The sequence below is a fragment of the Myxocyprinus asiaticus genome, chromosome 45 (genome assembly GCF_019703515.2).
Source record: "Myxocyprinus asiaticus isolate MX2 ecotype Aquarium Trade chromosome 45, UBuf_Myxa_2, whole genome shotgun sequence".
Classification (NCBI taxonomy): Eukaryota; Metazoa; Chordata; class Actinopteri; order Cypriniformes; family Catostomidae; genus Myxocyprinus; species Myxocyprinus asiaticus.
This window is the reverse complement of record NC_059388.1, coordinates 23554838-23567483: the sequence shown is the minus strand read 5'-3', so window position 1 is coordinate 23567483 and position 12646 is coordinate 23554838. Positions and strand designations below refer to the sequence as shown.

The 12646-nt window shown below is 38.9% G+C and overlaps 1 protein-coding gene across 5 annotated transcripts in view; it reads left to right on the top strand.

Annotated features, from left to right (window-relative positions):
* Window positions 1-2224: 2224 nt before the first annotated feature.
* The window catches only part of LOC127435031 (myotubularin-related protein 5-like), a 71584-nt gene continuing 61162 nt past the window's right edge, over window positions 2225-12646 (top strand). For all 5 annotated transcript variants that reach the window (XM_051688153.1, XM_051688151.1, XM_051688149.1 and 2 more), the window contains exon 1: window positions 2225-2413. In XM_051688153.1, coding sequence (XP_051544113.1) covers window positions 2359-2413 — 55 coding nt within the window. In that variant the 5' untranslated portion in view covers window positions 2225-2358. The remainder of the gene's footprint in view (window positions 2414-12646) is intronic.

Genomic DNA, 12646 nt, shown 5'->3' with positions numbered 1-12646 from the left:
CAAAATTTATTGCAAGCAACATTTAAATCGCAAATATTATTAGATAGATTTTTCCAGGTATTATAGACCTCCTTGGTAGATTCATATGAAAAATTATGATTTTTGAATGTCTGTTTGGGAGATGTTCATTTCACAAAACAGTCATGATGCAGTTAAAATTAGGCTTGCTTGAGCATTAAGTGTCATTTCAAGTTCTGGCTTTCATGGGTGGACGTGTTTTTAAAATGTCAATGGGTATTACTAGTTAGCTGCGACATAATATAAGATGCCCAAAGACATAGGGTGTTTTATTCATTGCGAAACTGTGTTTTCTTAATGGCATGAATCACACTGAAGGCCTGCTTACAGTGCACTTGCTTTTGTTATTAGTTTACGTGAGATTACAGTCAATTGGAAGCTGTTTGTTTTTTGTCACCACCATGAATGTTCAGATAAATTGAATGTCAGTGGCAGGCTGTCAGTATAACCTGCATGTGAATGTTTTGAATTCTGGTGTGATAAGTACTCTGGGTCAAAGGACTTTACACAGGAAATGTCAGAATTATTTTGGAGGCGTGTCGATGTTGACAGGCAAGAACACAGGCCTCAGATTGTGGAATAGGGAGGTTATCCAGTGGTGCTTTTCAGCTTTTTCCTCTGTGATGAGACTCATAGCTGTAACATTTATGTAACAACTGTCCAAACATTGCCTCTCTTTATAGCATAATCCACCAAATGAGCCACAATATCAGTGTGGTTTAGTTGTACCTACTGTAAGCAATAATGAAGCATTACCAAGCTTCACTGGGTATTGCAGTAATATGTAACAGTCATCTGGAAAATACATCTTGCTTAGTATGCATTCAGCATACTTAGTATGCAGTGAGTCGAGATAATAACATTATTACCTGAACATTATTAAAAGGTTTGTTTATAATTTAAAAAAAAATTAACAACCCAGGTAAAATGCCATATGTAGATGCTTATCAGTAACAGAGTCATATTTGATTGCACTTTACTTTGCGATTTCACTGGGACCAAGAGCTGCCTTGGTCCTTTGCCTTTGTCCACCACTGATTATAGGGAAGGATGTAACTTAATGTAACAAACTTTTTTAATGACTGGACAGGAGAGGAGGATTCAGAGTGAAATAATCTACGATAGCATACTGCAGCCACTGTTTTCAACAAATGCAAGGGAAGAGATTCACAGAGTTTTAAAGGTTATGGAAATGGTAATAGTAATTGCAGATTTTTTTAGGAGGAAGAGATGAAAAACAGAGGGGTTGCAGCCCCCTAAATAGGGTCTAAAACCACCTATGATTTGTAATTCTACCTAGCAAGTAAAATGCCCATGCAGAGATTGTGCAGAGGGTTTTTTGGCAGTAATGAGTGTTGAGTTGAACTTCCAATTAGCTAAAGTACTCTGCATTGCAATACTCTTTTGCAAAGACTTCACATTGCAGTGCTTATAATCTTTGTAAAAAGCAAGAGGGTGTTTAGGTGGTCTTTCCGAGTACTTCAGAGATATGCAAATACATTCAAAATACAGTGCATGACACCAAATAAATTGTTAATTTTGCACTTTAACTACCACAATGGAACATTTGCCAGCAACTCAGAAATCATCAGACCTATTATTCTCTCTCTATTACAGCCATCAATATTTTATGTTATAGGGGTGTTTTTTGTTTTGTTTTGTGTCTTCTTCAATAAAAAAATAAAATAAAATAAAGCATTACAGAGATTGTATGTAAATACCAGCGGAGCAACAATGGAACAATGCACAATTGCAACCATAAAAGTTAACCTCACTTGTATACAAGGAGTAAAATAAATTAATTAATAAATTAACAAAGTACAATAAGTAAATAAAATAAAATGAAATAAAATAAGAGAGAAAAAAAATTTCACATTCTTCAGGAGGCAGGCAAGATCTCATAATAACAAGACAATATATAATTTTTTTATTGGTAATGTATCTCATAGTATTTATTAAGCACTTCATTTCTAATATGAACTTTTTTTAAGGAATTTCTGTTTGTGTATATAACATTTTGCAACAAGAATAAAAATACTGACAGTGTTTTCCGTAATGGGGGGGGGGGGGCGCGGTGTTATATGTTACACGCAATTATGAATGAGCACGCAATGTGTTCAAGTGTGCGTTCGCCACGCGCCCCTCCCTGTCCTCGCTGAGCTCACGGCGCATGCGCAGAGCGCTGGCAGGGCACGGCACACTCGTACTGACAGTATGGCGGCGGGCTGCTGCTGGAGGGATGCTGCTGTCGCCGCTGCCTTCACAATGTGATAGGAATACCGTCTGCCTGCGCAGAGACAACAGCCACAACCCGAGGCCGCTCGCCGTGAGCTCGATAAGATGACCAGGCTCGCCGATTACTTCGTCGTAGTCGGATACGATCTTGATAAGAGAGGTAAGACACACACACACACAGAGAGAGAGAGAGAGAGAGAGAGAGAGAGAGATGCAGCGAGCGAGTCTTCTCCCTTCTCTTCCCCTCCTCCCTCTGATCTGGTGTGCCGGATAGATTGGAGTAAACACGGTAAACACAACAGAGGGTAGAGGCTGAGGGAGGCGCGCCCGACACCGCTGATTCCTGTCCGGCACGGTCGATCTACTATCAGCCGCGGATGTCCAAGGCCTTTGGATCTCTAAACCCGAACTCGAGTATTCGGCTGCACTTTCTTTAAGGCCTTTTGCGCAATTCTTTTAACTCCAGTAAGAAGTTTGCGTACGGGAATATATCGTGAGCCTGCCAGGGTGTGACTTTTCTATTAGGGATTAATCAGTGCAACCTTTGCCACCAATGTTTGTGTTATATTGGCACATATATGCGGCTGCAGAGTTGAACAGAAATGCAGAGACTGCATCAATACATCCCAAAGCAATGCCAACACACTATATAACATAAGTAGCATGACATTGTTGTTGAAAACCAAACCTTTTGGCTGTGCCTCAAAATCTAGTGAGCTGCCTACCTAGACAACATATTCAAAGCAGCATAGGTGCTTGCATCATTTTTGGGCATCAATATTTGAGGCATCGTATGTGCTTTCAAAATATTTAGGTAACATAGGTGCATGCAACATTTTTGGGCATTATAGGCACTTGCACCATTTTTGGTATCAGTATTTGAGGTATCATGTGTGCTTTCATATTTGGGTATCAGTACTTGCTTCCAAATTGTTTCAGCGTTATAGGCACTTGCACCATTTATGGCATCAGAATTTGAGGAATCATATATACTTTCAACATTTGGGTATCATAGGTACTTGCAACATGTTTGGCAACAATATTTGAGGTGTCATATGTGCTTTCAAAATATTTGGGTATCATAGGTGCTTGCAACATGTTTGGCATCAGTGTTTGAGACATCATATGTGCTTTCAAGATGTTTGAGCATCATAGGTGCTTGCAACATTTTTGGACATCATAGGTGCCCATGATGCTCAAAATTGCTGACCAGAAATGCTCACTACAGTCACTAGATTTTTAAAAACAGCCATGTTTTTGTTGTTGAAAAAGTAGAACATTGTTCATTTAGCTTGACATTGGTTGAACATTGAAGGGTTTTCATATATTGCATTTAGCTGTTCTGGTTATTTTAAGAATTGTGATTTTCTAACTCAGTTAACTGTAAAATCCCCCCTTTTTAGTGTGTTTTGTTATTAGGTGGTTAAGTGTTTTGGTTAGTGGCCTAGATTTGTGCCATACAAAGGCTGCACCAGTGCATTCAAAGCAGTGTCAACTCATTGAATAACATAAGCAGCATGGCACTGAGACTTTGGCTGTGTTTAAAACCTAGTGAGCTGCCTACCTAAACATATTAGGCCATAATTGGGCCTTGGAACATTTTGGGGCATCATAGGTGCCCATAATGCAAAAAAAAAAAAAAAAAATGCTGCCCAGAAATGCTCAGTAGGTTTTGAGACATAGCCTTGTTTTAGTTGTTGCAAAAAAGTGTAACATTGTTTTAACTGGCAGGATACTGAATCATTTAAGTGTATTTATTTATTTAATATATATATAGCTATTTGTTTTTATTTTGAAGAAAGTTAAGCTTAGTACACAGTAACCCCAACTCCCCCCCCATTCAGGTTAGTGGCCTAGTTTCATGCCATATAATGGCTCCGGTGAGCATGCATTATTCACCAGCCCTCATATGAAGAAAGCAAGTTACTCGAACCTAATAGCAAACCTTTGAGGCCTTTATTTCGAGAGCTGCCTGCGTGCATGTCTTATTTCTTATTTATGTCCCTTTATGAGGCAGACTCAAAAACATGAACATAGCGAGTCCCCTTTTTATCGACTGTATCAGGCACTCATGAGAGGGATATACACGTTAAATTACATGTTATGTGCAATGGTCCGGTTCAAAAGTAAGGTTTCCTTTGGTGGCCTGTAAGATGCAGCTATTTGCTTGTGGCCGTATGTGTACTCTGACAGGATGTTAAAAAGGCTGCATGCTCTGCAGAATGTCTTCCTTTCCTGTTTCTAGCCTGCCACTGTGTTTCCACGCCGACGCACCAGCATCTGGTTAGCAGACCTTCTTGTTAACAGCAAATGTGTGCGAGCAAAACAACTATGCCTTCCTGAATTTTGGAGAGCTCGGGAGTTTTTTCTTTTTATGTCCTTTGAAATCCAGAATAGAAACACACAAAGTGCTAAAAATAACATTAAAATGCTCTTTGACAGCAGTAATTGTTCATATCAAAGAATGCATTGCTGTAATGCCGCAATCAAAATCTGTCTGAATGGTCCTGAGTTGAGCTGTTCCATGGGCTGCCTTGTGACATCATAATCCTGTGCCACTACCCTGGAAGTGGCTTGACATCACATGCGAGTGTCAGATCTGAGAGTACTTAGTGCTCAGCACATGGCTGAACATGCTGTCTGCTTTCTGTCCCTTGACACATGACGTCTGTAGAATGTCTCACGAGTAAAGATTTTGACAGACGTGTTTGGGTTTCGGTTTTAGGGCTTTTTTTTTTTTTTTTTTTTTTTTGGAGCCAAAGCCTTGCAGTTAGCACACATACTGTGTCACATTCAGTACATTTACATGCACTGTCTTTAAAAGTTCGATTTCGGTCAGAATAAAACAATAATTCATCTTTTAAAATGTCATGTAAACGCTTTAGTCCGACTGAAATTGTTCCAGACAGTTTTTTTGTAAAGTCGTAATAAGAGACCAAGGTCATGCGATTGGAGCTTGGCTTCGTCCAGCATGTATACACGTCAATCGGACCACAACTGGCATCAGCGTTTCGCGTGTGCTCCGTAAGACAGAGGTGACCAGCAACATGTATCTTAACAGTTCTTGAGCTGATTACATTCATTCAAATATTCGACTATGAAATGTGTCATGTGTACTTGAGCAGACAGATGAAGACTCTAAGTCGACAAAAAAAAAAAAAACTAAACTAAACTAAAGCAGCAAAATTCTAGAACATTTAGTCATAAATTGATTTCACTGTGTTCTATTCATTTAAATTTGAGAAATGGAGTTTACTTAATCCATTTGAGTTGGGACTACTTGAATACTTTTTGTGGTGTTAATGTAGCATTGATGAAACTGGGCAGGGGATTTCCATTTCCCAGCATGCTCTGTATGAGATTCGATAGGGAGAGTAAATGTTAAAATTAAGTGTTACTTGAGTTTTTATCCCCCTTGTAAAGTGTTTAATGTTTTGTTATGTTGAGTTTCAGAAGAGTTTCTGTTATGTTGGAGTTTTGGGGGGTTACCATTATGGTGAAGAGTGGAGTTTGAGCTTACGATGAGGACTGGTAGATGTTGCACATGAAATTGATTGCTTGCTTCGTTGAGCAATTGCTGTTAACCATAGTTACTAAACTACACTCTGTAGTGCTTCCAACCAGTGTGTATTTATTTAGCATGCTAACATTGACTTTCACTAGTTATTACATAAAGAAATAAGAGATTTATTTTGAGTTACATTGACGTGGCAAATTTTGTTTGGTTTACCCATTTTAACTAGGTTCTTTGTACACAAAGTGTTGAGTTGAGATAATATAGTAATTTTAAGTTAAGAAAACTCATTTAAAACATGTGGAACCACTGTCCTTGATTGAATCAAGTTCAGACAAAACCCACTATAGCTCGATTATAACTGTTGATATAAATGTACTGAGTGAGCTTTGGTGCTCATATGGGCAATGTGAGTTTGAATATTGCTTGCAATATTTCCCAATCCTGTTCCTTCCTCTTTTCCCCAATATTTTTTCTCCTCTCTTTGCTGTACTTGTATATAAAAAGTAGCAGGTAAGGTAAAAAGTAAGTGCATGTTTAACCATGTTACACACATGGCTGTGAGAACTGTCATATCCTTGAAAACATATTTTAAATGTGATGCTGGAGTTCTTTCATGGGCTTTTTTTAATTTATTTTTTAAAGAAAATGTTGCTTAAATGGTCCCTTCCTTCCTTCACACCCACACGACTAGAGCTTTTCAATAAGATAACCTTGCTTTAGTTTTTTGTTTACCAGTGCAGAACGCGTCCAGCTGATCTGGGGACCATGTCCCTGTCTCCGACCCTTTGTCCTGGTCTCCATCAGCCATGCAACCCACTGTGTCAAGTTTCTTCAGCCCTTACGTCCTTCTAGAGCCAGAATGGCTGCATCAGTGTTGAGGATTGAGCTGTCAGGGTGGAGTCGCCCAGCGTGTGTTGTGAAACTATGCAACAACCTTGCTTGGGCCAGCTGATCTGGAGGCACTGTGAGGAGAGCAGGAGAACTATGTTGAATAGGATTCTCTGGCTGTTTAAAAACAGGAAATGGGAGTTGACTCTAGGGAAAAGACATGATTGAGGCAGAATCCAGATTGTCCTCAGTGTTAGAGTGAGAAAATGGACATCCACAGTTTGGGGTGGTTCCCCACTCAGTTGAAAGCCTAGAAGTGGACATGCATGGAAATGTCTTTTGGGGTTCAGCGTCCAGCCCCCCTCCTTCCTCCCTCCCATTCTCTCTCTCTGTCTTTCGCTCTCTCTCTTTCAAAATTTTCTTGGGAGGAGCCCCGGCTGAAAACAGAGAGGCCCTAAACAAAAGAGGAGAGCGTTTGTTCTGTTGGACTCTGTCAGAGTTGGCTCTGGCAGTCTCTTTTGTTGTTTAATCCCTGCCTGCTGTTGAAGATATTTGTTAAAGTGATTATGTGCGTTATAAAGAGCTGCATTTTGTGCATTTAATAAGTTATGGCCTTATAATCAACCACCTAAAATACTTAACTCCATTTTTACATGTTCTGAAAAAAATGAAAATGATGCTTGCAAAACTTGCTGCCACAATGCTAGGGTATTGTAGGTGGTTGCTGAGGCATTGCTATGCAGTTGCCAAGGTGTTCTGGATGGTTGCTTGGTGGTTACTTAGTGGCCCAACTCAAAAGAGTCCACCACCCAGTCTTTGATATTCTGTTCCCTACATGAATAATAATAACTCTCTTTTAGTGCTCTTGTTTTAAATAGTAGGCCAAAATGAGAGGCTAAGCAACAGCAGCTCGCATATAACAGTTCTGCCCGCTGTCTTGCTTATGTAAACGCACTGACTCAGCCGGATGTCTAGAAATATTTGCCAATAGAGCACAGATTCTTATTCATGAGGAAGAATGGACTGAAGGGGGCCATGGCGTGATACATCGCCCGCTCTGTGTTACCATGACACCCCATTTCTGGTCAGCGTGCTGGACTATTAACGGCTCTGTGCCGAGTAAAGGGTGACTGGGGCCGTGTATACAGAAGCCTGGTGCCCAGGCCTGCAGCGTATGGCTGCAAAGCTCTGATGACCAGCTGGTGGATGAATACTCCTCATTTATGTGGCAGACGAGGGGCTAGAGGGCAATGGAGACTGCCCTCGTTCTGAGAGACACAGGGGCTCAGTACACACACACACACTCACACACAATTTCCATTCCTATTTGTCTTTGAAATGGTTTGCATGCATTTGTTTGCATATGTGACTTATTGTATGGGGAGAAAAAGTATAAGCACATAGTATACATTTATATATGTGTATATTATCTAATGCAATGACATGCATGCATTTTTAAGTGTGGCTTAACTGTCCAAATGCTTTTAGGGGCCACTGTATATTTGAGACTGCCTGTTTTTTAGTTTCATTTTTAATGTGGTGAGCTCACATGACATACTGTTGGCCTGCCGCTCTACTTAGAATGCACGCACACATACAAAATAATTAGATCGGGGTTTGGACTGTGGTAAGCAGTGACTAGTTAGTGGCTTTTTGTGAGTTGTATCCAGGGGTCCTCTGGGTCAACAATCAGCCTCTTCTGCAGGGACGAGGAGCTCAGGGCAGGATGGGGGGAGTGAGCTATCTGTGGTCACCAAGCTTTCATGGTCTTGCTTGGTATTTTGGGAATGCAGCCCTCTCCCCCTCCCCAACCCCTCGGGTGGAGACTGAAGATAGAGTTCGCTACATGCCTAGTGGTTGCGGGATAGTAATTCTTCTAAATCCTCTTTTTTCATTGCAGACCTGCCGGATTATATTTAGGGGTCTTTGTCATTGTGGCTGTTGGATTGAGATGCAGAGGAGTGAATTATAGTCTGGCATCCTACTCTTTCTGTCTTAATCTCAGTTTCAGATGCAGCCCACTCTTTTTTGATTGGTCGAATGCAGTGCTACTGATTGGTCCATGGTTAGAGGGAAAACTGATTTGATAGGTTAGTCTGTTGTCGGTAAAGCTCAATACCATCATGTGGTATTTAGTATTTTTCAGGGTCTGTTTTTGGGGTAGTGGAGGGATTCTTTTAGTTGGGGTCATTTTGGTGCAAATTTCCACGTTAGGGTGTTGTTCATAAATTTTTGCTCAATATAAAGTGTTCTTTTTAAAATGTATTCAATGCCCTCATAATTGTCAGTCAGTCATTGTTATTGTTCCAGATTTGATACACATTTCTGTGAGTCATCTAACTTAGACATTAATCATTTATACAGCAAAAGAGGCAGCACTCAAGAGTGGCCGGTTAAAAGCATGAGAACATTGAAGCCTCACCAAGTTGGATATAACTAAATAATTTTAATTTATACTTAATTCAAAGTCAAACAAGACCAGAAAGTTTAGTGTTTGAACTGGGGCTGCAGTTAAAATAATAAATAGAGATTCCAAAACAGTTGCCACATTTATCTTATAGTTAAATGTCAATTACAGTCAAAATGTTGTCAATTTCTATTTAATTTTCAATTTTTTTTTGTTGATGCTTCGAAAGGCAGCGTCCACATTAATATGTTTTTGTTTGAAAGCGCATCTTTTCTTCTACATTTTGGCCTTCCGTCCACACTGAGATGGCGTTTTTGTTTGCGAAAACGGGAGCTTTTCGAAAATGCTCTTAGAAGATTTATAGAAGAATATTTCAGCTCTGTAGGTCCATATAATGCAAGTGAATGGTGACTAAAACTTTGAAGTTCAAAAAGCACATTAAGTCAGCATAAAAGTAATCCATACGACTCCAGTTGTTTAATCCATTTCTTCTGAAGCGATCTGGCTGAGAACAGACCAAAATTTAACTGCTTTTTCACTGCGCATCTTGCCATTGCAGTCTTTAGGCAGGATCATGATTTCAAGCTCTATTACACTTCCTTGTGCTTGACGCATACACCGAGCACTAGATGGTGCTAGGAAGTGTAATCGAACTTGAAATCATGATCGCCAAGGAGACTGCAGATGTCAAGATAAGACGTAAAGCCTTAATATAACATGAAAGTGAAAAATTTGGGACAGAAATATTTTAATATTGCCTACTATACTTATAATAGCAATTCAGGTTTGCTGGGTTCCACAAACAACAGTGTAATGGATCAAAACTAAAGTTGACCAAAAAGAGAGACAGATATTTTAAGTATTTGGAAATATTTTGGTGTTTAAAATATTATTTTTCATGTCATTCATAATATTTTAAAGACTTAAAGGAAATGATACAGTATATCCCTATTTTATTATGATTCCAAGGTAAATATGAATAATTGACTTCTTAAGATGTATGAAGCACAATGACAATTTTGTTGTAATTTGTGGGCTGTTCCACAAAATCTTTGACTTTCATTTTTGCATTTTAAAGGGGGTTTCCTCCACCAAAAACAGTGCGTTTCAAAAACGCTCTGAATTACAGCATACTTTGGAAAACGATGACAAACAAAAAAACAATTTGTCTGGATGTGGCCTTTGTACATGTTTGTTAGCTTTGCAGCCATCTATATGCTAGGTTGCACCTAAAAGCTGACAAAATAAACATTTAGCAGATACATGCATTTCAAATATATAGGATTTCTGTTCTGGAAAAGTAGACAAAAAAAAAAAAAAAGAATAACTAGAATGAGAATATCCCTATTTATTTGTGAAGGAAGTGGCTGAATGTGATTCAATTTGAGAGCATCTTCATTACTTTAGTCCATGGCACAAGCTGTCTAGTGTGGTTTTGCAAGGCTGTAACAAACTAAAAGCTATTGCTATTTAAAATTTGGACAAACCCTTCGATATTTCCCTTTCCAACTTTGGACTGTCACTATTGTCAAAACGGGAAGGAAAATGACACTCGACAAACCATTTCATGGGATCTACTATGCTGCTACACTGTTGTACTAATGATGCTCTTGGTCTCAATATCTGTACATGTTGTTTACTTCGCTTCAGTTCCCAGGGCTACTAATCTCTTGAGTAAACTCAGGTCACAGCCACATGTCTGCTGTCTTACACTCTCTTGGCTAGGCTGAAGTAAACTGACTTACTCTCAGTCTAATTTCACTACTACTTTCCATATGATTTCCAAACCTTTTTGGAAGGCACAGAATTTTTGCTGAGGTGGAATGGCTAACCAGTGACACTAGCATTATGTAAGCAATAGCAGTCAAAGTGTGTTCTCGTCACCTCTGTCAGTTTACTTTTCAGGTTTCATGTCAGATATCAGTCACAGACTGAGCTTTAGTTCATTTTAAAGTTGAATTATTGATGCAACTAGATGTACACCTTGCCTAAAGTGTACCTGCTTATCTTTTAGTTGATCTTGTGATAAGATTGAACTTAGTTAAATATATTCATGTGTGCTAGTGTATGAGATTCAGCACTGGTAGCCTATGTCATGCAGACATGCATTCTGAAACATGTATTTATCCTTGTTAGGGGTTGGTGATACAGACAGAAATCTCAGCTTTTTGCCTATATTTAATATATATCTCAATATTTGGCTTTTTAAATTCAGAAGAACCATTATTTCAACCATACATCCATTATAGCCATAAAATAAATTCACCATGTTCAATGCCAGAAGTAAAATATAGTAAATATCTAGTTTGCAAAAAAAATTTTTCACTCAATGTAAATTCATAAATAATATTATATGATATGATATTATTTCAGGGCTTGACAATATGGATTGTCATGTGCAAGTAAATTGGCCTTTCACTTCCGGGTAAAAAAGATACTTGTCCGGAGAGAAAAAAAGGACATTTTTTTCAACTGTGGTGTAAATATAAATTTTTCAGAAGCAATATTTTCATCAGTAGTCTCTTGTTTTACAGCAAGACGTGATACAATGCATCATGTACCAACTTACATAAACATTGTTTTTCTTGGCAGATCAAATACTTAAATAGGTCATTGAAAGGATTTGTTCACCCAGAAATACAAATTTTGTCACAATTACTAAACCTCATGTTGTTCCAAGCCCACAGAAGTGAGAAATTTAAATGAAATACAAATGCAGAATGTTAGCCCCAGTCACCGTTTACTTTAATTCATCTTTTTTCCATACAATGAAAGTGAATGGTGACTGAGACTAACATTCTGCCTAACATTTCCTTTTGTGGTCCAAGGATGAAAGAATAAAAGTCATATGTGTTTGCAATACATTAGGTAAGTTATGACAGTATTTAAATTTTTGGGTCAACTATCCCTTTAAGAGTTCAAGTCAATGCTCACCAGACTAAAGTTGACAAAATGCACAAAAAAGTCAGATACAGGAGCGAAAGTTTAATTGCGCTGCTTGTTTGCAGAGATCGCTCTTTTTGTATAAGGTTATTTATTTATTTATGTTTTTTTTATTTTATTTTCTCCCCAATTTGGAATGCCCAATTCCCAATGTGCTCCAAGTCCTCGTGGTGGCGTAGTGACTCACCTCAATCCGGGTGGCAGAGGATGAATCTCAGTTGCCTCCACGTCTGAGGCCATCTTATCACGTGGCTTGTTGAGCGCGTTACCATGGAGATAGCACGGAGATTCTCAGCGGCATACACGTACAACTCGCCACACGCCCCACCGAGAGCGAACCACATTATAGCGACCACGAGGAGGTTACCCTGTGTATGTATGTATATATATATATATTAGTTCTGTATATACCTCTATGTGCCTGTGTGTGGAAAAGTGTTTATTCATGATCTAAATACAACTTTCTTTTAGGGAAATTCATGTTTCATGCCTTGACAGTAGTTTGTGTTTGAAGCTCACAAGTTCTTGAAGAGTTTTTGAAAGCCTCTTACAAAGACCAGTTCTGAAATACACTACAGCTTGTCCACTGAAAACAAGAAAGGCTGGCCTAAAATAGCAAAACCACCAAGTCTTTGCATAGAAAGGACCACGGTTTCACACATCACTTACGTCACTGTGGCTGAGAACATTTTAGAACT